The sequence below is a fragment of the Pristiophorus japonicus genome, chromosome 2, assembly GCF_044704955.1.
Source record: "Pristiophorus japonicus isolate sPriJap1 chromosome 2, sPriJap1.hap1, whole genome shotgun sequence".
NCBI lineage: Eukaryota > Metazoa > Chordata > Chondrichthyes > Pristiophoridae > Pristiophorus > Pristiophorus japonicus.
In genome coordinates this window covers 345376075-345403771 of record NC_091978.1, presented here as the reverse complement: position 1 = coordinate 345403771, position 27697 = coordinate 345376075, and the positions used below count along the sequence as shown (strand labels likewise).

At 43.7% G+C, this 27697-nt stretch overlaps 1 protein-coding gene across 7 annotated transcripts in view; it reads right to left on the bottom strand.

Moving 5' to 3' along the window:
- The window catches only part of sclt1 (sodium channel and clathrin linker 1), a 111899-nt gene that overhangs the window by 53441 nt on the left and 30761 nt on the right, over nt 1–27697 (bottom strand). For all 7 annotated transcript variants that reach the window (XM_070872185.1, XM_070872186.1, XM_070872187.1 and 4 more), the window contains 6 exons: nt 25801–25871; nt 22937–23027; nt 18291–18382; nt 10982–11159; nt 5543–5641; nt 3088–3159 (listed from right to left, as the gene is read on the bottom strand). In XM_070872185.1, the coding sequence (XP_070728286.1) occupies nt 3088–3159; nt 5543–5641; nt 10982–11159; nt 18291–18382; nt 22937–23027; nt 25801–25871 (603 nt within the window). The remainder of the gene's footprint in view (nt 1–3087; nt 3160–5542; nt 5642–10981; nt 11160–18290; nt 18383–22936; nt 23028–25800; nt 25872–27697) is intronic.

The window sequence follows — 27697 nt, the reverse complement described above, 5'->3', positions numbered from 1 at the left end:
CTGAGGGAAGGCATCATCTCGCCAATCAAATTCAGTGACTGGGCGAGCCCGATTGTGCCGGTGCTCAAGGCGGATGGGTCGGTCAGGATATCTGGTGATTGCAAGACCACCATCAATCGGGTGTCACTCCAAGACCAGTACCCGCACCGAGAGCGGAGGATCTCGTTGCAACGCTATCCAGTGGCAAACTTTTTTCAAAATTGGACCTGACCTCAGCTTACATGACCCAGGAGCTGACGAGTGAGTCGAAGGAGCTAAGCACCATCACGACACACAAGTGGAGTACAACAGATGTCCGTTCAGGATTCGCTCGGCCGCCGCAATCTTTCAACGAAACATGGAAAGACTCAAGTCGATTCCAAATACGGTGGTTTTTCAAGACGACATCCTCATCACGGGTTGCGATACTGAAGAACACCTCCACAAACTAGAGGAAGTGCTACGCAGACTGGACCGGGTAGGTCTGCGACTGAAAAAGGCGAAGTGCGTCTTCCTAGCTCCAGAGGTAGAATTCCTGGGGATGAGGGTAGCAGCAGACGGGATCAGACCTACCGCGTCCAAAACGGAAGCGAACCAGAGAGCACCCAGACCCGTAACACAACGGAACTGCGTTCGTTCCTGGGGCTCCTGAACTATTTTGGTAACTTTCTTCCCAAATTGAGCACGCTGTTAGAGCTGCTACACGTGCTCCTACGCAAAGGTCGCGAATGGGTCTTGGGAGACAGCCAGGAAAGAGCTTTTGATAGAGCATGCAATTGGTTATGCTCCAACAATGTTAACGCTATATGACCCATGTAAGAAACGCGTTTTAACGTGCGATGCGTCGTCCTATGGGGTCGGGTGTGTGTTGCAGCATGTTAATACCAAGGGTCAGTTACAGCCGGTAGCTTATGCCTCCAGAAGTCTGTCCGAGGCAGAAAGGGGCTACGGGATGGTAGAACAGGAAGCGCTTGCATGTGTATATGCAGTAAAAAAAATGCACCAGTACCTGTTTGGCAGGAAATTTGAGCTGGAGACAGAGCACAAACCCCTAACATCCCTTTTGGCCGACAACAAGGCCATAAATGCAAATGTGTCGGCCCGCATACAGAGGTAGGGCACTTACGTTAGCCGCCTATGACGATACAATTCGGCACAGACCGGGCACTGAAAACTGCGCCGATGCACTCAGCAGGCTCCCACTAGCCACCACCGAGGGGGCAACCGAGCATGCTGCTGAGATGGTCATGGCTGTTGAAGCTTTCGAAAGCGAAAGCTCACCCGTGACAGCCCGTCAGATCAAAGTCTGGACTAATAGAGACCCGCTACTGTCTTTAGTCAAGAATTGTGTCCTGAATGGGGACTGCGCAGCCACGTAAGGGGCATGCCCTGAGAAATTTAAACCATTTCACAGGCGCAAGGATTGAACTCTCGATTCAGGCCGATTACTTGGTTTCCCCATAGTAGGCAGTCATGCCCCAGATGGGCAGAGAGGTGTTCATCTGAGAACGCCACAATGAGCACCCGGGCATTGTCATGATGAAGGCAATTTCCAGGTCACACGTTTGGTGGCCAGGGATAGATGCAGACCTGGAACTTTGTGTTCGCAGATGCAACACGTGTGCCCAGCTGGGCAATGTGCCCAGGGAAGCCCCCCTTAGCCCCTGGCCTGCCAAGCCATGGTCATGCATCCATGTGGACTATGCAGTCCTTTCATGGGTAAAATGTTTTCGGTTGTAGTAGACGCCTACTCCAAATGGATCGAGTGTGACATTCTGAATTCAAGCACATCCTCTGCCACGATAGAAAGTCTACGGGACATGTTCGCCACCCTTGGTTTACTGGACGTCTTGGTCAGCGACAATGGCCCGTGCTTTACAAGCACTGAATTCCAGGACTTCATGGCAGGAAAAGGTATCAACCATGTCAGAACGGCACCGTTCAAGCCAGCCTCAAACAGCCAGGCGGAACGTGCAGTGCAGATAATCAAACAGGGGATGCTCAGAATCCAAGGGGGTTCCCTGCACAGCTGCTTATGACGCCTCCTGTTGGCCAATAGATCCCGACCATACTCGCTCACAGGGGTTCCACCCACAGAGCTGCTAATGAAAAGGACGCTCAAAACCAGGTTATCCCTTATACACCCCACCATGAAAGAAATTGTTGAGAGCAGGCGCCGGTCACAATGTGACTACCATGACGGGACTGCGAGGGCGCGATGTATTGATGTCAATGACCCTGTCTTTGTCCTCAACTACGCTGCAGGGCCCAAATGGCTCGCAGGCACTGTGACTGCCAAAGAGGGGAATAGGATTCTGGTAGTTAAACTTACCAATAGACAAATCTGCCGCAAACACGTGGATCAAACAAAAAGGAGGTTCAGCAACCCCATGGAAGAATCAAAAGAAGAACACGTTGTAGAGTTCACTCTACCACAGGTGACCAAACACCAGAATCAAGTGGAGGAGAGCCCAGTCACTGTGGGCAGTCCGGACAGGCCTGATGCACCGCAAACAGCAGACACTCAGGCCAGCGCCCAACAACTGGAGCCCCAACTCAGGCGCTCTACAAGGGAGCATAAACCACCAGAGGGACTTAATCTGTGATCCCAATAAGACTTTGGGGGGGGGAGGTGATGTCATGTATTCAACTGTCATTGTAATCCATGTATAAACTGACCTAAGTTGTACAGCATGAGAACACTGACCACTCGGTGGTGAACCTGTGGGAGACACTCCTAACCTGGACTTTCAGATATAAAAGGGGAAGCTCCACCCATCTTCTCCACTTCAGTGCTAGCTAATAAAGGTTACTGGTCACAGAGTGACCTTCTCTCTAGTATGGGCCTCGTGTGCATGTGTACTGTATAGTAAAGACATATTAATCTCAACATCCATTTTTTTCCTGCTCCCTCAGTGAAGTTCCTTGGGATGCTTTTCTACATTAAAAGTGCTATATGACCGCAAGTTGTTGTTGGAAAATGATCTGCTTGATATCATTTCATCAGTGAATCTGAACCAATGGACTTATGTTTGAGATAAATGGGTATTTGCGTCAAATACAGCTGCCTCAGTTTATTGTTTCTGAATAACATGCTGGCTCACGTACCATTTGCATATCAGACAGTTCCTCGGCTAAACGGGAAATCTGTATGTTGCTCTGTTTCCTAACGTTTTCAACCTGCAAGGAAAAACAATACTGAGAACATGTTTGTATTTCCTTCATGCACTTTAATTACATTTAACCTTCTTAAAAATAATAAGGCTTTGACCTCTGCAAGTTTTCAGTTCATTTCAAATGGCAAGTATTATAAAAAGTAAAATATAAGAAATGTATTAAACTACAGGACACTTATCTACATGCTTCTCTAACTAAACTCAAAACAGATTATATTTTCATAATCAAGTCTAAAAGGACAACGTCAACTAAGTTGGGACAGCAAGTTGGTGAATGATGCAGTCCATCAGAGTGGAAAAACGGTTTGTATTTATCACGTAGATTTGGAGTTTCCGCTAGTGGGCGCGATCGGCAAAAGCGCTGGGTTGGACACTGCTTAAGTTTTTTTTTTAGGTGAGCTTATGCTAAAGTTTCCACGCAAACTCATTAGCATAAGCTTGAACATAAAATCTCCCATAAATCAATGCAATCAAGCAGCGTATTCAATCGTAAATGATTTGTGACTGGATCAGATTATCCTTCAGCATCACAAAGAGGAGTGAGATTGCCAAAAAAAGCCATTCCTTAAAAACTTTTTAAACTAATTGATCTGCAACAGAGCAAGGCAGATCAACTGACTGATTTAATGCTGTTGGTCTTACTTTATAATTAACTAATTGCAGCAGCAGAGCAGGACACACCTGTGTGTCTTCAATTGATTGTTGGTCACAGGCAATGTTCCCTCTAATTTTAATTGTGGGCTATGCAACCCAAAGTTTTGCGCATGTGCAAAATTTAACATTAGAAAAACAAGTCCCGAGTTGCGTGGGACCGGCTGACAGCTGCATGGCCATGCATCTGCACAGCTTTGAGGGAATGTTGATCACAGGTCTTGATTGAATTTGAAGTAATTGCTGCAGCAGGAGAAAGAGACTTGGGTCAGTTGTTTCTATCGATTACTGGTCACTGCAGATCAGAGCGATTAATGCTGGATTCTAACGATCACGGGTGCCTATCTGCACGAGAATCTAGGCGCAATGTGAGGAACACCCCCGAACGGGCATACTCGGCAGAGATTTGCCATTCCGACCTGAGGGCATAGCCAGTTTTGTGGGCAGAGACTGTCTCGAGTAAAAAGGCTTTTGAACTAGTGTAAAAAAGATCGCGGATACTCTAGGCCAAGGTGGTTATGGCGCAACTCACGTACACTTCAAATTCCGCAACCTTTTGCGCTATTTCATTAGATTCCACCCAGGTTAAGTGGCTATCTGGGCGGAAAGTCTAGGTGAGAATGTTTCCAATCGCAGCCGTGCAGTGAGAGACAACGAGAAGAGATCAGGAGACCAAAATTCAGGGCCGCCAGAAAGCTGGTGGACCTACCTTTTTTTTTTTTAAAAAAAGTTTTTTCAGCCGGGATCGTTGAGGCGGCCTTTCCGTTGATTTTCGGCACTTAGTATTTTTTTACGTTGGACCGGAAGTCAGGGAACGGAAGTGCGGCGGTAAGGCAGGCTGAGGGGCAGAAGTTGGGGCGGGACTGGGACTCCGCTGCTTTCATTCGGTGGTGATGTCACAGCGCGTGTGAGTCACCACGCTCTCTCCCCTCCATTAAAGGGGAGAGAATTGGTCATTTTTTTATCTTTGGCCACTGGGCCACCAGGGAGGGTTTTGGCTGGGCACCCAAGAGTGGGTGCCAGGCTGTCTGCTGGTGGCCTGGCCGAACTCGTGGACATTATTTTGCCGGCCGATCGGGAAGTCGGCTGGCAAAACTAAAGACATGGCGGCCGCGGCAGTGGGCCCTCCCCTTGAAGGGCCGCCATGCTGCCGAGCCACACACAGTGAGAAGGTGCACCGACACAGAAAGCTGTCGGGGGCACCGCGCGGCGGGGGAACGATTTTTTCCAGTGAATTTGGGTCGGTGTAATCTGCAGGTGTGGGAGAGCGGCGGTGCGTGTTTTGATGACGCGCTTGCGGCGATCATCATCAGCAGGGCAGAATTGGGGACAGGCCAAAAATTTGGGTCGCGGCGGCCATTGGACTGCAACACGGCGGCCATTCGATTCCGCAGCATGGCCGCCGCTAAATGGCGAAAACGGGCCTTATACAGACCCTGAATTTCGACTCCCAGATATTTGCCCACACAGCGGAAAGGAGAATGCCTTCCAACATATGGCTTTCAAAACTATTGGCAAAGGCACAGAAGCTATAAGTCTTGAAAAATAACAAAGAAGTTAAAATGAAATCCTTAAAGGGGTTTTCAGTTAAGCCAAAGTGCTCATAACTTTTATTTTCCATTTGGCTTAACTGAAAATATTGCTTCCAGGCTGAACATTAAGTTAGCTCCACACGTGTTTAAGTCCTCCAGAATTAGAAAAATACTTAAGGTGCACAGCAGTTTATATAATTTAACCTCCTTTCTTGTTCGAGCAGCGGCTTCTTGAATAAGCTGAACCATGGCTTCCTTCATTTTTACCACTTCGTCATCTTTTTGTTTTTCACGTAGTAAAACCTGAAGGTTTTGCAAAATTGGAAAAAGTAAATCAGTTACTTTAGTGATGTTATTTTTGACTGGCTGATTGAAAGACAAACAGTATCGTTTTCAACCTCCATCAAAGGATATATTTGGATTACTAAATCTGAAGTAAAAATAGTTACAGTACTTGCCTATGTCAAAAAGAAAATGAAGGAAACAGTCCAATATAATAAACTGATCCCCAAGTGAGTGATCAAAAAATTAATTATAAAATGAAGTTCATAAAGTTAGAAAAGACCAAAAGATGTGACAAAAATGAAGCATCTATCATGTTAGCTGCCTGCATGTGTTCTATTTTCATCCATTACAAATTGTTATCTTAATTAAGGTAATTATGAGAGATACAGTTGTCTATTACCCTTTGTTTCAAGATATTGTCAAAAGGATGTTGTACAATATATCTGACTGACTTTATGCTGGTCTGTAGTCAGTCAATTTAAAGCTAGCAGGGAGAGTGGTCTTGCTACATTTACCTGGACAGTGAGCAGATAAAGACGCACTCTGGTTTTCAGGGGATGCAAAATCCACATACAGGAGTGGCTGTTGATGCAGAACTCAAGGAGATGATATGTATCGTGTAAAATGCCAAAATGTACCTAATCCCAAAGTGAGTGATTGACATAGAGTTACTGAAATTATATTTTTTGGAGGAGAGTCATGAAAATTAAACTTAAATCATCAATTATTTATTCTACTGCAACTCTGCATCTTTACTCATCTATTTTTTCAAAACATAGGGGGCGAAATTGGCCTGGTTTGTGCTTCCCGTTAGCGCCTGCAGGGGGCAGTAATAGGGCGCTAAGGGGTTATCAGCCGTGCACTGTGGAATCACCGATGTCCGGGAACTTTCCTGGCGGTTTTGCTCTGCTGCTAACTCTTACCGCCTCGCTCTCTTGCGGCCCTTAGATCGTAACATCATCCAGTGCACAGCGCCCAGTTACCACCACGGATGTAATATTTGGTTCCACCCCCTACAGCATCGCCGGACGTCAACAACTGCAGCTGCAGGAGGCGTTGTGACCTCGGTTTGCCACTTAAGGAGCGATATTTAAAGGCAATGGTGGTCAGGTAGGGCAAAAATGAATTAATCTCCCCGTTCTGGTGCCTCCTGCTTTCTTTTGCTCCTACGATTTGCTCAGCTGTGGACTCTGAGTGCTTGGGGCTGCTATGCACGTAGCGCAGGTGCTGTTGCCCAACACAGACACAGCCTGAAGATTCCTTCAACCCTGCATTGGCCGTTCCCTTTAAGGAAGAGAAGGAGCTTGTAAAGACGGCAGCGCTGCCCTGAACATTGCTCAGTGCTCTGCTGATACCACCCCTCTCACTCCCTTTAGCGTTCTAAGGGAAGTGGTAGCATTTGATTTAGCGCTTGGAGAGCTAAAGCGGAAGTTTCCGGCAGAGGCAAATCTTTTCCGTCCGGCGATACTTTGCGGTCCCTGAAAAGTTATCACCCCAAATGGGGCGCAACACAATTTCTAGCCCAAAGAGCTCACACACAATACAATACTTTCCAGTTCGGATTTTAAAAGTACTAAGCTTGAAGATCGTAGCAACACGAACTAAAATGAAAACGCTCACAATGCAAGGTTTTCTGTTGGACAGGTGCTTTGGGAAAAGCTCAGATGAATCTTTAACAGTTTCAAGGATCACACCACTCTACTATATGCAGGTGAATTATACGAATTAGCACTCGTAGTTTCATTGATGGGAAAATTAACGAACAGAAAATCGTACATTGCACGGTGACCTCTGTGCCCAAACTGCCCTCGTGAAGTTCTTTGCTTTGACTACTAATTCATAAATTTTACCCATTTTCCATTTTTATACCCTTGAGCACTACTCCTTTACATTACAATATCTAGAAAACCACTTCATGATATCAGCTCTAAATACATAGCATCGAAATCTAATGGCTGGTTGCAAGTCGACATTTAAAGTATGATTAGAGCAATTTATTTTTTTTTGAAATTGTTTTTAAAAAACCAGCTTATATAATTTCATTGTTTTGATACAATGTTTTAATAAAGTAATAGAAAATGTTAGTCATATTTAAAAAAAATATATTCATGACATGATCATTATTGCCTGCCTCTGTACTGTGGTGAACTAACCCTCCTCAACCTGTCTGCAGCCTTTGACACAGTTGGCCATAACATTCTCCTCCAACACCTATCCTCCAGCTCGGTAGGATTGCCCTCTCCTAATTCAATTCCTATCTATCCAGTCAGCCTGAAAAGCTCCTGCGATTACTTCTCTTCCTGCTTCCGCATCGTTATCTCTGGAGTCCCCCAAGGATCTATCCTTGGCTCCCTCTTATTTCTTATCCAAATGCTGCCCCCTCGGCAACATCATCCGAAAACACATCAGGTTCCACATCTATGTTGACGACACCCATCTCTACCTCATCACCACTATTTCTCTCGATCCCTCCGCTGACTGATTTGTCACGCCCAACACCCAATATTAGATGAACAAAAACTTCTTCCATTCAATAATCTGGATGACCAAACCCATTGTCTTCTGTCTCCTCACAAATGCCATTTCCCTAGCCACCGACTCCCTCTCTCCCCTTGGCCACTGTCAGAGCCTAAACCAGACTGTTCACAAGCTCATCATCCCATCTGACACGGAGCTCAGCATCCAACCCCATATTCTTTATCATCATCATCACCGCCGACTTGCATCACCGTAACATCGCCCATCTCTTCCCCTGCCTTAGTGCATCTGATGTTAAAATCCTCATCCAAGCCTTTATTACCTTTAGACTATTCCAATGTGCTCCTGGATCACCTCCTACTTTGCACCCTCTGTTAACTTGACCTCATCCAAACTTGCTGCCCAAAGGGAGAGCGGGGGAAGGAGAGGGAAAATGTGGTGAAGGTGTAAAGGGGGTGGGGGTGTAAGAACATTATCCAGGCCTAAAAGAGGGTAGGAGAACATGATCCATCTTCCCACCTGGATCATATTCTTGCACTCATCCCCCGCTGCCGCCCCCCCCCCCCCACCCCACCCCTCCTAGACCTGGATCACATTCTTCCCCACCTCTCCGAGCTCCTCTCTCAATCCTCTCCCTCCCTCCCCCTCGATCCCCTCTCCCCTTACCTCCCCCTCAATCCTCTCTCTATCCATCCTCTCCTCTCCTCTCCTCTCCTCTCCTCTCCTCTCCTCTACCACCAACGGATCTGCTGATCTTCTTTGCATGGAGCCAAGGGAGGTGTGATGGTGCAGGCCGCAGCAACCGCACCGTTTGGTGCTGTACATGTCAGCATCATAATAGGCAGTCCCTCGGAATCGACTTGCTTCCACTCTAAAAATGAGTCCTTAGGTGGCTGAACAGTCGAATACGAGAACCACAGTCCCCGTCACAGGTGGGACAGATAGTTGCTGAGGGAAAGGGTGGGTGGGACAGGTTTGCCGCACGCTCTTTCCGCTGCCTGCGCTTGATTTCTGCATGCTCTCGGCGATGAGACTCAAGGTGCTCAGCGCCCTCCCGGATGCACCTCCTCCACTTAGGGCGGTCTTTGGCCAGGGACTCCCAGGTGTTAGTGAGGATGTTGTACTTTATCAGGGAGGTTTTGAGGGTGTCCATGTAACGTTTCCTCTGCCCACCTTTGGCTTGTTTGCCGTGAAGGAGTTCCAAGTAAAGCACTTGCTTTGGGAGTCACATGTCTGGCATGTGAGCAATGTGGCCTGCCCAGCGGAGCTGATCAAGTGTGGTCAGTGCTTCAATGCTGGGGATGTTGGCCTGGTCGAGGACGCCAACGTTGGTGCGTCTGTGCTCCCAGGGGATTTGCAGGATCTTGCGGAGACATTGTTGGTGGTATTTCTCCAGCGACTTGAGGTGTCTACTGTACATGGTCCATGTCTCTGAGCTGTACAGGAGGGCGGGTATTACGACAGCCCTGTAGACCATGAGCTTGGTGGTGGATTTGAGGGCCTGATCTTCAAACACACTTTTCTTAAGGCAGCCGTAGGCTGCACTGGAGGCAGTGTTGAATCTCGTCGTCAATGTCTGCTATTGTTGAGAAGAGTCTCCCGAGGTATGGGCACATGTGCGACCAGATCGAGCGCACGTGCACGATATGAAACAGCCGCGCATGCGAAGAGAGTCAAAATTGCATTGCAAATAATCACTCCGCTCCTTTAAGGCGCTCGTTAAAACCTACCTCTTTGACCAAGCTGTCCTACTATCTCATGTGGCTCGGTGTCAAATTACGTCTAACACCCCTGTAAAGCACTTTAGGACATTTTACTATCTTAAAGACGCTATATAAATGCAAGTTGTTGTCAGACTGCTTGTTCGACATCTGATCTTGGATGAGCCACAATTTGCTTCAGCGGCTTCTACCACAAAATCTATAACCTTCCCAGACTTTTTTTTTACCCCAGCCAGAGTCACGATGAGCCAGCCGGATAACAACCTTATCATCCAACTTATCTGATGTCAAGTTCAGCTCTAAGCCAATATCCTTTCCATTGCTAAGACTGACTACTTCCATCTCTGTAACATCACCTGCCTATACCCTTACCTCAGCATCACAGAACATCAATATTCATCGCCGTCCTTAGTCACTTCCAGACTTGCTTGCTCTAATGTTCTCCTGGCCAGACTCCCTTTCTCCACTCTCCGTAAACATCAGCTCATCCAAAACCCTGCTGCCTATATCCTATCCTGCAGCAAATCTCACTTGCCCATCAACCCTGCCCTTGCTGATCGACATTGGCTCCCAGTCCTCCAACATCTCAAATGTTAAATTCTCATCCTTGTGTTGAATTCTCTCCAAGGCATCACCCCTCTTTATTTACAGCCTCCTGCAGCGCTACAACAACCGCCAAACTCTCCATTTCTGGCCTCTTGTGCATCTCCATTGGCGATTGCCCCATGCCGTGAAATTCCCTCTAACTCCCTCCGTCTCTCCACATACATCTTCTCCTCTAACACCTTTTTTAAAAACTCACCTCTTTGAGCAAGCTTTTGGTTACCCCTTCTAATAGCTCTTCTTTTAGCTCAGCATCTATTTCTTTGCTTTACATCTTTATAAGGCACTATACAACTTTTTTCTACTTTAGAGGCACTATATAAATGCAAGTTGTTGTTTACAGCAGCATTGTGAAAAACAACTTCTTCAGCTGTACTTCAGACAAATGTGTTCAAAGCACACTCAAAAATGGTGTACAGACAAGAAAAATAAAAAGGTTCTGGTTGCATTTCGGATAGTCCACATGTTATTCAGCCCATCAATAAACATATAAAATATCCTCTCTGCTAGCATTTTCTTTGCGGCCCCAAGGACAAAATATACTGTGTGATCTTACCTGGTCTTTCTGTAAGTTTGCATCTTCAAGGAGTTGCATACTATCTCGAACCTTGGCCACTGCCTCATATTTCTCTTCCTCCGCCATAGCACATTTTTCCTGAAGTTCACCAATTTGCATTTCAAAACCAATTCTTTCTTTTCGCAACTGATCTGCATCTTGTGCAGCTGCACGCAGTCTGTAAATACAATATTTAAATCCATAATAGAATGCAAAAATCGTAACCACCGACAGCGATCACTCCAAACCCACTATAAAAACAATGCAATTATGCAAGTGTGCTGTGACAATGAGATGTGCTAGCAAAAATCTTGTAATTTCAAAACTCGGCTGTCCATGTCCGAACTCGCACCAAGTCCCGCTCACCCATCGCCCCTGTGCTCGCTGACCTACACTGGCTTCTGCTTAAGCAATGTCTCAATTTCAAAATTCTCATCCTTATTTTCAAATCCCTCCATGGCCTCACCCCTCCCTATCTCTGTAATCTCCTCCAGCCCCACAACCCCCCCCACCCCCGAGATGTCTGCGCTCCTATAATTCTGCCCTCCTGAGCATCGCTGATTATAATCGCTCAACCTTTGGTGGCTGTGCCTTCTGTTGCCTAGGCATCAAGCTCTGGAACTGCCTGCCTAAATCTCTCCGCCTCTCTACCTCTCTTTCCTCCTTCAAGACGCTCCTTAAAAACATAACATAAGAATTAGGACAGGAGTAGGCCATTCGACCCCTCGAGCCTGCTCTGCCATTCAATGAAATCATGGCTGATCCTCTGACTCAACTCCACTTTCCTGCACTACCCCCATATCCCTTGATTCCCTTAATATCCAAAAATCTATCAATCTCTGTCTTGAATATACTCAAAAGACGGAGCAGCGACAGCCCTCTGGGGTAGAGAATTCCAAAGATTCACCACCCTCTGAGTGAAGAAGTTTCTCCTCATCTCAGTCCTAAATGGTCGACCCCTTATTCTGAGACTGTGACCCCTGGTTCTAGACTCCTCAGCCAGAGGAAACATCCTCCCTGCATCTATCCTGTCAAGCCCTGTAAGAATTTGTATGTTTCAATGAGATCATCTCTCATTCTTCTAAGTTCTAGAGAATATAGGCCTACTCTAATCAATCTCACCTCATAGGACAAATTCCCATCCTGGGAATCAGTCTGGTGAACCTTTGTTGCACTCCCTCAATGTCAAGTATATCCTTCCTTCAGTAAGGAGAGTAATGGCTGGATTTTAGGCTTATCTGCTTTCGGAGCAAAAATGGAGGTGGGCCAGGAATGTTACCAGTCGGCAATAGTCTGCGCTTTGGTAAGGAATTTTCACCACCTGGGCCCTGCATCAGGGGGTGCAGTGCAAAGGAAGGCATTGTGCACTTTGAGGCGCAAAAATGGGAAACTCGCGAACTAAAGTGCTGGGCCGTATGCACTCCGAGAGAAGCTGGAGGCTGGGGGGGTGGGGGGGCAGAATCGCTGAAAAAATTAAAAGAACACTCGCACTTACCTTCAGAGTACTTTGCCTTCCTCACCGCTGCCGGCATGGCTGGACCGCAATGATCTCCCAGGCAGTCATTATGGGAGTACTTCCGGGCAGACGGATCAGGCAAGTGGCCAAACTACTGCTGGTGTCGCAACAAGAGGCGTTGCACACCCGGCGATGCTGCTGAGCGCCGCTACAAAAATAGGCCGGAGGATCGTGAAGGGGCGCAGGAGACCTGAACGCCGCCTTTCACGCCGTTACGAGGAGAGCGCTGGAGCACAAAGGACCGGGAAATCCAGCCCCAAAACTGTACACAATACTCCAGATGCGATCTCATCAGGGCTCTATAAAATTGCAGTTAGAAGTCTTTACTCTTATACTCAAATCCTCTTGTCATAAATGCCAACAAACCATTTGCTTTCTTAATTGCTTGCTGTACCTACATGTTAGCTTTCAGTGATTCAGGTACAAGGACACCCAGGTCCCTCTAAACACCAGCATTTCCCAATCTCTCACCATTTAAAAAATACTCTGCTTTTCTATTTTTCCTACCAAAGTGGAGAACTTCACATTTCTCCACATTATATTCCATTTGCCATGTTCTTGCCCACTCACTTAGCCTGTCTATATCCCCTTGAAGTCTCTTTGCATCCTTCTCACAACTTACATTCCAACTAGCTTTGTATCATCAGCAAACTTGAATATATTACATTACATCCCCTCATCCAAATCATTGACATAGATTGTGAATAGCTGGGGCCCCAAGCACCGATCCTTGTGGTACCCTACTAGTTACAGCCTGCCAACGCGAAAATGACCCGTCTATTCCTACTCTCTGTTTTCTGTCCGTTAACTAATCCTCAAACCATGCTTGTATATTACCCCCAATCCCACGAGCCCTAATTTTGTTCAATAACCTCTGTGTGGCACCTTATCGAATGCCTTCTGAAAATCCAAATACACCACATCCACTGATTCCCCCTTATCTATTCTACTTGTAACAACCTCAAAAAACTCTAACAGATTTGTCAAACATGATTTCCCTTTCATAAATCCTTGTTGACTCTGCCCAATCCTGTTATTATTTTCTAAGTGCCCTGTTACTGCTTACTTAATAATAGATTCTAGCATTTTCCTTACTACTGATGTCAGGCTAACTGGTCTATAGTTTTCTCTCTCCTTCCTTTCTTAAATAGCGGCGTTACATTAGCTACCTTCCAATCTGCAGGAACCATTCTAGAATCTATGGAATTTTGGAAGATGACAACCCATGCATCTGCTATCTCTACAGCCACCTCTTTCAAAACCCTAGGATGTAGGCCATCAGGTCCAGAGGATTTATCGGCTTTCAGTTCCATTAATTTCTCCAGTACTATTTTTTTACTAATACTAATTTCTTTGAGTTCCTCATTCTCGCTAGACCCTTGGTACTCCACTATTTCCAGGAGGTTTCTCGTGTCTTCTTCTGTGAGGACAGATACAAAGTATTTTGACCAAGCTTTTGGTCATCTGCCCTAATTTCTACTTATGTGGCTCTGTGTCAAACTTTTATCGCATAATACTTCCATGAAGCGCCGTGGGACATTTCACTACGTTAAAGGCGCTATATAAATACAAGTTTTTGTTGTTTAATTACAAGTAAATAGAATTTGAAAATCTGCAACATAGCAGTTATTTTGCAGCAAGAAAGCATAATTAAAAACTGTTAAGTACACTTAATATTGTACTATGAGGAAAAAGAATTACACTATGCTTGACATTTTCCATTAGCATAGGTTAATTTACATGCAAATATTATGAGAACATAGGAACAGGAGTAGGCCATTCAGCCACTCGAGCCTGTTCCGCCTTCAATTATGATCTATATCTTAACTTTTTAAAAAATTTGTTCTGGGATGTGGGCATCGCTGTAAAGGCCAGCATTTATTGCCCACCCCTAATTGCCCTCGAGAAGGCGGTGGTGTGCCGCCTTCATGAACTACTGCAGTCCGTGAGGTGAAGGTACTCCCACAGTGCTGTTAGGGAGGGAGTTCAAGGATTTTGACCCAGTGACGATGAAGGAATGGCGATATATTTCCAAGTCAGGATGGTGTGTGACTTGGAGAGGAACTTGCAGGTGATGGCGTTCCCATGCATCTGCTGCCCTTGTCCTTCTAGGTGGTAGAGGTCGTGAGTTTCAGAGGTGCTGTCGAAGAAGCCTTGGTGAGCTACTGCAGTGCATTTTATAGATGGTATACACTGCAGACATGGTGCGCCTGTGGTGGAGGGAGTGAATGTTTAAGGTAGATGGAGTGCCAATTAAGGGGGTTGCTTTATCCTGGATGGTCTTGAGCTTCTTGAGTGTTGTTGAGGCTGCACTCATCCAGGCAAGTAGAGAGTATTTCATCACACAATTGACTTGTGCTTTGTATAAGGTGGAAAGGCTTTGAGAAGTCAGGAGGTGAGACACTCACCGTAGAATACCCAGCCTCTGACCTGCTCTTGTAACCACATTATTTATGTGGCTGGTCCAGTTAAGTTTCTGGTCAATGGTGACCCCCAGGATGCTGATGGGGGGGGGGGGGGGGGGAATTCAGTGGTGGTAATGCTGTTGAATGTCAAGGGGCGATGATTAGACTCTCACTTGTTGGAGACAGTCATTGCCTGGCACTTGTGCGGCGCGAATGTTACTTGTGACTTATCAGCCCAAGCCTGAATGTCGTTCAGATCTTGCTGCATGTGGGTATGCTTCATTATCTGAGGAGCTACAAATGCAACTGAGCACTGCGCAATCATCAATGAACATCCCCACTTCTGACCTTGTGATAGAGAGGATGTCATTGATGAAGCAGCTCCATCTACCCACCTTGGTTCCGTAACCCTTAACTAACAAAAATCAGTCTCAGTTCTGAAATTTTCAATTCACCTAGCCTCAACAGCTTTTTTTTTGGGGGGGGGGGGGGGAAAAGAGAGCTTCAGATTGCCACTAGCCTTTGTGTGAAGAAGTGCTTCCTGACATTACCTCTGAATGACCCAACTCTAATTTTAACGTTATGCCCCTTGTTCTGGACTCCCATCTCCCACAGAGGAAATAGTTTCTCTCTATCTACCCCTAACTACCCTATCCACTCCTTTAATCATAATAAATACCTCAATTAGATTATCCCTTATTCTTCTATACTCAAGGGAGTATAGTTTATGCAACCTGCGCTCATTATTTAACCCTGTTGGCTCCGGTATCGTTCTGGTAAATTTGTGCTGCATCCCCTCCAAGGCCAATATATCCTTCCTGAGGTGCAGTGTGCAGAACTGAACACAGTACTCTGGTGCCCAAAACTAAGCGCAGTACTCCTGCTGGGGTTAGACTAAGGCTCTTATAAAGGCCAACATTATATTAGCCTTTTTAAATTATTTTTTGCACCTGTCTACTAGCTTTTAGTGATTTCTGTACTTCGACCCCAAAGTCTCTCTGTTCCTCCACAGCTCCTAGCTTCTCGCTTATAACTGATTTCCACGGAGATCCTCCATAAAAAATAAACAATGCAGATTTTTTCATTAATAGGTCTATTTCCTTTGTGTGACGAAGGAGCTTCCACCTTCTCAAAGTCTTATGCTATAGAATAGTATAACAATTGCAGTCATTTAGCTAACATTTCACCTTTGGCCTCACTGTCACAATGCACTACACTCAATCTTTCTTGTAAGAGGCATAGCAAACATTCCTAGATGGCTGTCATGTTTGCCGACGTAACAACAGTGATTACCCTTCAAAAGCAAATAATTGGCTTTGAAGCACTTTGGAATATCCTGAGGGTGTGACAAGCGCGAGAAAAATTCAAGTTCTTGCTTTCATGCTCTAATTTTGAAATTATGATTTCTGATTTTTGATCTCTTTATGTCCCCCATAATCAAATAGGCGGTCAGCTCTCACCTTTATGGCTCACACGTGAATAATGACCATTTGGGCAAGTTATGGGCAGGGTGCCAGGGGGGGGGAAAGATACCACTGCCCATGGAACCATATGCAAGTCTGTGATATTTTGGGATGTAGCAAATGTTCAATTTTTATTATGAAATCTGTTGTATTATGGACTCATATGACTTCCATACAGAAGTACCAATGCTCTAAAATCTATTATATCAAATGTAATATTTCCAAGGGATTAACTTTTCTAGACTTTGCTCAACTCAATCTTTATAATATGTTATGCACCAACAGGGCTATTCCATGCTGCCAAAATACCTATCTGCATCTATGTAGGTCTATTGAAATTGAAACTCCGATGTAATTTACAAGAATGAGCAGATCATGAACTATGTTATTTTCTGTGCAGTTACGTGAGATTTAAAGAAGAATTTAAAAGTTTTTTTTTGTTCTGGTAAAAGTTCATCACAAAGTTTCATAAATACTAGCAAAGTGGATAACTTGACATTTCTCCGCATTATATTCCATTTGCCATGTTTGTGCCCACTCACTTAGCCTGTCTATATCCCCTTGAAGCATCTTTGCATCCTCCTCACACCTTACATTGCCACCTAGCTTTGTATCATCAGCAAACTTGGATATATTATATTTCAAATCATTGATATAGATTGTGAATAGCTGGGACCCAAGCACCGATCCTTGCGGCACCCCACTAGTTCTGTCCATTAACCAATCCTCAGTCCATGCTAGTATATTACCCCCAATCCCATGAGCCCCAATTGTGTACAATAACCTCTTGTGTGTTACCTTATCGAATGCCTTTTGAAAATCCAAAATACACCACATCCACTGGTTCCCCCTTATCTATTCTGCTAGTTACAACCTCAAGAAACTCGAACACATTTTTCAAACATGATTTCCCTTTCATGAATCCATGTTGACTCTGCCTAATCCTATTATTATTTTCTAAGTGTCCTATTACCACGTCCTTAATAATAGATATCAATCATATTAAAGTAAGTAAATTCTAATTATTTTAATGCTATTGCATTACTTTATTTTAAAGTTGCTGTTTGGCACAGAATTGTTAGCGAGATTCTCAAAAATTATAAATACCTGCGAAAGGAGCTAAATGGCAAATTATTGTTATCTGATCATATGTTGCAACTAATCATTGAAAGCTGCTAAATTGGCTTGAGTGACATGGATTAATTGACTTGCTCCAGCGACAGGTGATCTGTTGTTCGTCATCAAGAAGAGAACCTGATACGGAGTTTAATGTAAAATAATCCAAGTGTTCAATAATGTGTATCAAAGGATTTGCGCACTCAAACACCTATAATTGCTTGTACAATATTAAAGAATTATTTAATTCACTTAGTTTCTGTCTGACCCTCTTTACTATCACCAAGGTAAATGTACGGTATAATATTTCAGTGTGGTCTTAGCTGTAGGTAACCTGGCCAAATGTAGGCTTTAAATCACCACTCTAGAGTTACTTGTCTACATTTGAAATAATTAGCAAACATGAGAATAGCAAGGTTCGCACTGGTGGCAGTGCTTTGGTGCAGTAGCACAGCGTACTACCTGTGGATTTGGCCTACCATTATCCACATGCTGAACTCTCAATCTGTTGACTGAAGCAGGTGCTTCCGGGGGCGGCAGGGCAGCAGGCAAGTAACCCTGTGTTGATTTGTGTGCCATCCTTAGCTCATTGCATTGAGTAGCAATATAAAGCTGGGTGCCTGTCCATCTACATTTATATTTGGGGGATAGATGCTGGTTGAGAGTGGACCTAATGCTGAGTATAAAAATAAAATACATTTAATTCTGAATAACATTTAATAAAGCTCCTGAATGAAAAATGGGTTTTTGCAAGCTTTTGGACAAAAACTGTATGTTAAAGAATTTGTTATTGCAAGATTGTGTAATACCTGGCTTCAAACTGGGCTACAGCAGATTGTAACTGTTGCAATCGTTTGTCTGAAGCTTCCTCTCTCCCCAGGGCAGCTGCAGCTTCCTCCTCCTACAGATAATGAGAAAACCATACAGTTCCGAGATAAGCACAATTATTTTTAACTAAAGTTTATGTTTCTACATTAACATGTAGTTACTAATTACAATCACAACATGCAATACAGGAAACTAAACGTAATAGCTGTGTGCTCCAGTTAGCACCAATACCTGAAACCTCCTATCCAAACTTACAGCTGCATAGGTCTAGAATCGTAGACTCTCACAGCACGGAAGGAGGCCATTTCGGCCCATCGTGTCCGCGCCGGCCAACAGAGAGCTATTCAGCCCAATTCCATTTTCCAGCTCTTGGTCCGTAGCCCTGTAGGTTACGGCACTTCAAGTGCACATCCAAGTACTTTTTAAATGTGGTGAGGGTTTCTGCCTCTACCATCCTTTCAGTCAGTGAGTTCCAGACCCCACCACCCTCTGGGTGAAGATATTCGCCCTCAAATCCCCTCTAAACCTTCCACCAATTACTTTAAATCTATGCTCCCTGGTTGTTGACCCTCTGCTAAGGGAAATAGGTCCTTCCTATCCACTCATAATTTTATACACCTCAGTAAGGCCTATATTGATTGATAGAGGATGAACTGAAATGTGATTTTTGGGTGTCACCTTGAAGTTTCATAACAATTTTGTTTATGCTGAGGTACAAAACCTGCATAGGCAAATTAGTGGAGCACTCCACACAAATGAACACGAATAAGCACATGTAGTGCTTCTTTATTTAAAATTCTGAGCACATAAGCTGCGTGTGTCTATTTGCAAACTGCGGATGTGTGTACAGCTTTGATTGGAATAACAGCCACTACAGTAAGGGAAGAAGTGGAAGGGAAGGACGAACAAATGGAAATTAAATGCAGTTGTTCTATGGTAATTTGAAACGTAGGGAGCGGAATTAACCTGCTATGCGCCTCCCGTTATCACCTCCGAGGGCATTAACAGGGACACGAAAGTGTTTTGCCTGGGGGGGGGGTTTATTGACTCCGTGAAATTGCGTGGGAGTTAGTGGTAGCACGAAAGCGATAGCGCTGAGGGCTGCAACGCCTCCGGCGATGACATCATCACCACGCACAGCGGGTGCAGAATGTCCGGCCTCGGAAAGGTTACCGTTCCCAAATGGGGCGATATGCAATTTCAGCCCCATAGTGTCTACTTGAGTGCAAATCAACATCATCACAAGATATACAACAACAATTTGTATTTATATAGCGTCTTTAATGTAGTAAAAGTCCCATGGTGCTTCACGGGAGCGTTGGTAAAGAAAAGATTTGACACCGAGCCACTTAAGGAGATATTTGGGCAGATGACCAAAAGCTTGGTCAAAGAGGTAGGTTTTATGGAGCGTCTTAAGGGAGGTAGAGAGGTTTAGGGAGGGAATTTCAGAGCTTAGGGCTTAGGCAGCTGAAGGTACAGCCAGGAATGATGGAGCGATTGAAATCAGGGGGTGCTCAAGAGGGCAGAATTGGAGAAGCGCAGATATCTCAGAGGGTTGTAGAGTTAGAGGAGATTACAAGAGATAGGGAGGGAAGCTTTTTGTGGCAAAGTGCTACTCTCAATGTGTGCATTTTATACTTGCAAACTAAGGCCGGTACTCAGCATGAACTGAATTAACTATATATGGGGTATAAGTACCCAATGTAGTAATCCATGTTTAATGCCTAATCATTAACAGACACCAGTGACATAGCGCTGGTATAATTTTAAGGCTCTTGTGTCAATTATTACAATATTTAACTACATCTGTACAAATCCAGTTTAAAAAAAAAGTCAAACACTTCCTTAGATCCTCACTTCGTGCCAGCAAAGCAGATATTAATGGTATACACTCCAACATTCCCACAGCATTTACACCGACTTAAATCTGTTGTCTGAGGGAATTATTTACCTCAGCTTTGTTCAAAACATAATGAAGTTCATATATATACTGAGCCAGCGCAACAGTGTATGTGAAAATCCCAGCAGGTGTCTTCTTTGATGTGTGATAACAGATTTCTGAAGACAGATGTATGTGCATTTTAGTCTTATTTATACTGCCAATTGGAGGTTAGAAATGGACCAGATGTCTATTGAAATCCAACCTCTGGGTGCTAATTCAGTCCTGACATGAAGTAAATCCAACACCATGGAGTATTTACTTGCATTTCGTCCCCTTCTTTCTCCACTAATCATTCACCTTTATACCTAGTCAGGGGGTGATTCAATGGGCACCTGTTTCCTTTCTCGGGCCATTCTTCGCAAGTGAATCTAGAAAGTGAGCCCAACAGGCTATTCAACCACATAGGGCATTACAGCTGCATCCAATCCCAACGTCTCGTGATAGTTACCATATAATCATAGAAATGTACGGCAAAGAAGGAGGCCATTTGATGCACCGTGTCTGTGCCAGCTGAAAAAAAGCTATGCAGCCTAATCCCACTTTCCAGCTCTTGGTCCGTAGCCTTGTAGGTTACGGGACTTCAAGTGCTTTTCCAAGTATTTTTCAAATGTGATGAGCACTTCTACCTCTATCACCATTTCAGGAAGTTAGTTCCAGATCCCCATCACCCTCTGAGTGAAAAAAGTTCTCCTCAGCTCCCTTCTAATCCTTTTACCAATGACATCTCTGCTAGGTGAAATAGGTCCTTCCTATCCATTCTATCTAGGCCCCTCATTATTTTATACAGCTCTATCAAGTCTCCCCTCAGCCTCTTCTGTTCCAAAGAAAACAACCCCAGCCTATCCAATCTTTCCTCATAGTTAAAATTCTCCAGTCTTGGCACCATTCTCGTAAAGCTCCTCTGTACCCTCTGTAGTGCAATCACATCTTTCCTGTAATGTGGTGACCAGAACTGTACGCAGTACTATAGCTGTGGCCTAACTAGTGTTTTATATAGTTCAAGCATAACCTCCCTGCTCTTATATTTTCTGCCTCAGCTAATAAAGGAAAGCATCCCGTAAGCCTTCAGGGATCTGTGGACATGCACTCCAAGGTCCCTCTGTTTCTCTACACTTCTCAGTATCCTACCATTGACCGAGGGACTGCCCAAGAAGAGAAGAAGATTCCCTTGCTTTGTTAGCCCTCCCCAAATGCATTACCTCACACTTCTCCAGATTGAATTCAGTTCGTCACTTTTCTGCCTACCTGACCAGTCTATTGATGGTCTACAGCTTTCTTCCTCACTATCAACCACATGGCCAATTTTTATATCAACTGCAAACGTCTTAATCAGGCCCCTACATTGATGTCTAAATCATTCATGTATACCACAAAAGCAAGGGAACTAGTACTGAGTCCTATGAACATACAAAAAATGACAGACAGGTAAAGACCATCTGGTCCATCAAGCCTGTCCCACACTATTGTGATACCTTGTGTATCACAGCATATACACTCTACCCCACCGGAATACCACTGGAACATCCATTGACCATTGCGCTTTGCTTCCTGCCAATTTTGGATCCAACTTGCCACTTTCCTTGGATCCCATGGGCTTTTAATTTTCTGACCAGTCTGCCATGTGGAACCTTGTCAAAAGCCTTTCTAAAATCCATGCAGACAACATCAAACACACTACCCTCATCAACCCTCCTTGTTACCTCCTCAAAGAAAGCCCTTCCTATTACAAATCCATGCTGACTGTTCTTGATTAATTTGTGTCTTTCTAAATAACGATTAATACTGTCCCTCAGAATTCTTTCCAACAATTTGCCCACTGCCGAGGTTAGGTTGACTGGTCTGTAATTACTCGGTCGATCCCTTTCTCCCTTTTTAAACAACGGTACAACGTTAGCAGTCCCCCAGCACCACACCTGTAGCCAGAGAGGATTGAAAAATTATGGTCAGAGCCTCTGCTATTTCCTCCCTTGCTTCTCTTAACAGCCTGGGATACATTTCATCCGGACCTGCCGATTTATCTACTTTCAAACCCTTTAATACTTCCTCTCATACTATGTTTCTCTCATCTTAATAGTTCATATTCCTTAACTGACGATGTCTGCATCGTCCCTCTATTTTGTGAAGACAGACGCAAAGTATTCATTGAGAACCATACCCACGTCTTCCGCCTCCACACACAAGCTTCCTTTTTGGTCTCTAATAGGCCCTACTCTTTCTTCAGTTATCTTCTTTCTCTTTTTGTATTTATGAAATATCTTTGGGTTTTCCTTATACATGCATACTTCCAGCACGTCACTAGCAACCTGACCCAATTGAACATTAGGGTGATATATTTATTCTTTGATAGCAGCATTGCTATGGTCCTATTCTCCTATAGCAGGCAGCTTACAGCAAAACAGAATTTTTTCTGTTTTACTCATTTTAAATAGAAAAGGAAACCACACTGCATAGAGATCAATGGGGTGCTGCACAGTGACCTACACAATAAAAATATCTGAATTCTATTTGACTTTGAAAACTTCACAGGATGAGCACTGCTTTCAAAGGAACAGCATTTATTTAAAACAAGAAATTTGAAACTGCAACATAGACTTCTCTGCTGCATGAGTTTCCTTATTCAAGACAACATGCAGATATATAAATCTTCTAGTCATTTTGTACCTCAAGTACAGAATATTTACATACATTTCTCTGCATGTCTTCTTGCATACTTTGCATCATTTTGTTCATTTCCTCCACTTTCAAGGTTGCTGTTCGGAGGTCCAGTTTTGCTTTCCTGTACAAACAAAAATGAACAGTTTCTACAACTGTTATATGCAATAGAACATAGATTATGTTGATTAAGCGTCAGCTTCGTTTAGTTAACATCACTCTCCTTTGAGTCAGAAGGCCATGGGTTCAAGCCCCACTTCAGGATATACTCTAAGCTGACACTTCAGTGAAGTACTGAGGGAATGTTGCCTTGTTGATTGTGCCGTCTTTTGGATGAGACGTTAAACCAAGGCCCTGTCTGCCTGTTCAGGTGGATGTAAATGATCTCGGTCAGGACAGCTTGGTCGATGTTCTTCCCTCAACCAAAAGAAAGATTGTCTCGGTTGCTGTTTGAGGGACTTCACCATGTGTATTGGGTGCCACATTTGCCTACATAGCAACAGTGACTATTTCAAAAGTTGGTTGTAAAGCACTTTTGAGCTATGCTAAGGACATGACACACATGCTTTATAAATCCAGGTACATTCTTTGTTAAATGTTATTAAGGTAATTAACATTAAAAAGTAAGACTGATATTGTGAGCAGAATGGGTCACAATATCTTGCAGTACTATTACAGATTTGGAAATTTGTCTTGTTTAATTTTTAATTGAAGAAGCAGATGGTAACTTCTGAACCCAGATCAGCTTGGGTCACTGATTTAAATTGCTAATGACAGCATTAATGTAAATAACAGGTGTTTCTTACTAACTGAACAAGATAGCTGTGGTATTATTCATGTCTAGGTAGATCTCCGTTAACGAACAGAATTTTTCTGGAAACTCGAAGGGCTTTTGATTTTAATAGGCACAAATTATGGAAAAGATGTTATGCTACACTTTGGCATAATATATTTTAACACATTTCATCAACTTTAATAATTTTGTGCTTCATATTTCTATTAGGAACATAGAAACTGGAGTATGGCATTCAGCCAATCGAGCCTGTTCTACCATTCAATTAGATCATGGCTTGGCCTAGAAAATCACAAGTGGGTGACAAAGGTTAACATATGATACAGTAAGTACCTTTGTTATTTTACTGTTTCCCATATAGTTCATAATTAACATTGACTGCCATTATCAATACATCTACTGTAGAGTAGGTATGCAATTATTTAGACATTTTTGATGTACAATCTATACAGTAACCAAACACTATCTACCTTTGTTCCGCAAAACAAGGACCATACAGATGTTTCCATTTGTGGGGAAGACCAAAAGTAAAGGACATAAATATAACATAGTTGCTAATAAATCCAATAGGGAATTCAGGAGAAACTTCTATATCCAGAGAGTAGTTACAATGCGTAACTCGTGACTACAAGAGGTGAATTGCATGATGCATTAAGGGGAAGCTAGATAAGCACATGTGCGAGAAAGGAATAGAAGATTATGCAAATTAGATGAAGAGGGGTGGGAGGAGGCTCGTGTGGAGCATGAACATGACCAGTTGGGCCAAATGGTCTGTTTCTGTGCTGTAGGTTCAGAGCACAACTGCATCATACAATCAGAAGATGCTCACTATGGTACCAGGCATCCAGAAGATAGACAGAATTACCTGCATCTTCACAAACCAAGTAAGTTATCAGCTTAAGAACAATCAAAGCTGCAAGAGCTGAATCTTTCACTGGTTGCACTGCGGAATCAGACAAATGAGGGGTCTGAGATAATAAAGAACATAAGAAGCAGGAGCAGGAGTAGGCCCTACAGCCCTTCGAGCCTGCTCCGCCATTCAATAAGATCATGGCTGATTGACCAACTCCACTTTCCCGCCCGATCTCCATATCCCTTGATTCCCCTAGACTCCAAAAATCTATCTATAATGGTAGGTATAGAGATCAGTCGAGCAAGCTTCAAACTGAGTATGTAAAAAAAGTGCTACATGGACCATGTTGTAGCCATCATGCACGTCATGGTGGAAGAGAGGCTGGACAGGATTAAACATTCATCTCCGAGACCTCTATTTCAGAGCTCAATACTGTATCTCCGACATCCATAAAGGTGTTGCATCAACAACTGGCTAAAGTAGAAACTTGTTGACCAAGGTACTCAATAAAATAAACTGTTCCGCTATTCTTTGCTACACTTAACATAGGGTCTTTCTCCAAGAATTGTTGGTGTGCTATAAGACAGGATTTAGGAAGGCTCCATCCACTTAGTGCCAACTGAGCTGGACTTAATTGGACCGGTTTACCAATTAGTGAAGTATTTTCCCCTCCCCCAAAAGCTTGTTTCCAATACTGGAAACAGTTGTTGGAAACTTTTGACATTCAACCCCAACAGGTAGACAAGTGACCCATGCAGATGGCTGTTTCGCTGTGTTCTTTTGTCAGAAAACTTTCCACGTTGCAGAATTTTGCCTCCAGGTGTAAAATGCAACACAGATCACATGGAAACTGACATATTCTTGCACAGCAATTTTGAGAACAGGTCTTTGGAAATCCTTTGGAAGAAACTCAAGAAATGGCAGTTTACAATACCTGCTTATATTTGAAACAAAAACAAAACTGACTGGAAATGCACAGCATGCCCATCGGCATCTGAAAGTCCACAGATCGGCTAATGGTTGTAATGAAGGGTCACCCCTGAAATGTCAAGCTATTTCACATAGCATGCAATTCCAACATAGCTGATTTTTATTTCAGATTTCTGGTATTTGTGATTATTCCTTTTAATAGATTTATTTGTTGGGTAATTTTTGAATACTGGTAAACATTTACTGTAATATTTTCTGAAAATGTGTGCACTCGATTCTGAATATGATGGAACACCTGGTTTAAGACGAGATTATACATACCTCAACTCTTTGTGGTGTTGCTCTAGTTCCAAATTCTGCTCAGTCACTGTATTCAGAAACTGCTGATTAGTCTGTTTAAAACAGGAAGAAGAAAAAGCTATGTTGTACATTTCTAGGCTCATATGATGGATTAATAACCTATGACACGTTAAGGAAAAGGCAAAATCTCTGTGCTATTTAAAGAACAAAGTAGACTGCTTCATTCAAAAAATAATAAAATAATGCAGAAACAAAAACAGCACTAAAGCTATTTTTATTTATTCAAGAGTTCCAGACTCAAATTTTCTTAATATCAAAAGATTACACAGCTTTTATCAGCATTTGCATTATTATATTCCACTGCACAACAATAGATATCTTTACTCAGTTCAAATGTACAAATGATATTGCTATTAAGTACTTCAGTCTACATCTACTTTTGTTGAAATAAAAGTAGGAAGAAATAATTCTGTTTGCAGTAGTCTATAAGAGGAAAGATCTTGTATTTATTTAATGTCTTTTCATCCGCAGAATGTCCCAAAACAGGTAACACATTGCTTTTGATGTGCATTTACTATTTTGTAGGCAAATTGTGCACATAAGGTCCCTCAAACAGCAGCAATTAATGACTAGTTAGTCCAGTTGGTAATGTTGGTTGAGGTATGAATATTAACCAAAACACTGGGAGAACTTCCTGTTCTTCTTCAAAAAAAGTGCCCTGAGATCTTTCACCACCACTTGCACAGGCAGATGGGACCTTGGTTTAATGTCACATCCGAAAGACAGCATCAGTGCAAGCCAAGATTATATGCTCAACAACAACTTGTATTTATATGGCACCTTTAACGTAGTAAAACATCCCAAGGAGCTTCACAGAAACTTAATCCAACAAAAAAGCTGACATTAAGCCAAAGAAGGAGACATTAGGACAAGTGAAAAGCTTGGTCAAAAAGGTATATTTTAAGGAGTATCTTAAAGGTGGAGAAGTGGAGAGATTTAAGGCCGGAATTGTCTTTACTTGGGCGGGTCAGGTGTAGGCGGTTGGCGTGGCAGGTCACGACCCCGTTTTTGCTTCCATCTCGCTGCAGAAATCGACTTTGAGCTAATGGGGCCTATTAAACCCGCCCAATTAAATGGTGCGGGTCTGAAAATATGTTTTCAGCTGGGATATTTAAAGGAGCCATGGCCACATTGCATTTGAAGGTACATCTAGGAGTGTATAATCACTGCACTGGAGGTTTTGATTGTTCCAAACACTTGGAAACATGATAGCACAGAGACAGAGAGAGTTGCACCCAGGTTCTCCGATGACTCCCTCCATATACTTGTGGACGGAGTCAGAGCACTTAGAGGTCCGCTTCCCCTCAAATGGGCTGAAGAGACCTACTCAGGAGACAAAGAGAGCCTGGCTCCAAATTGCAGAGGAGATGATCAGGGATGTGTTGAGGAGGACTTGGGTGCAGTGCCAGAAATGTTTTAATGATCTCATTAGATCAGGAAAGGTGAGTACAAAGCCACGTTCAACTTCATCCTGCTGTGCCTCTCATCACATCCCCATCATTCTGCCTTCCCAACCTTGCTCCTGCACATCCTTACTCACAGCAACATACATTGCATCTCCACCCATCCTTCTCTCTCGACATTCTCACATTCCCATCTTACGAGCCGCTCCTCACACTCACCCGCATCCTAATGCAATCATACCAACTAACAACACACAAGGAAGCCCACCCCACTCCATCAAAGTCTCCCTCTAACGATGTAACTCATCCATTACTTACACTCATTCCATCACTCTCACTCAACCGTCTTTTCTTTCCCTCCTTGCAGCAAACGAGAGCACACAGAAAGAGTGAGAGAACTGGAGGTGGCCCTCCATCATTTGCGACCCTCACACCAGCAGAGGAGACTGTATTAG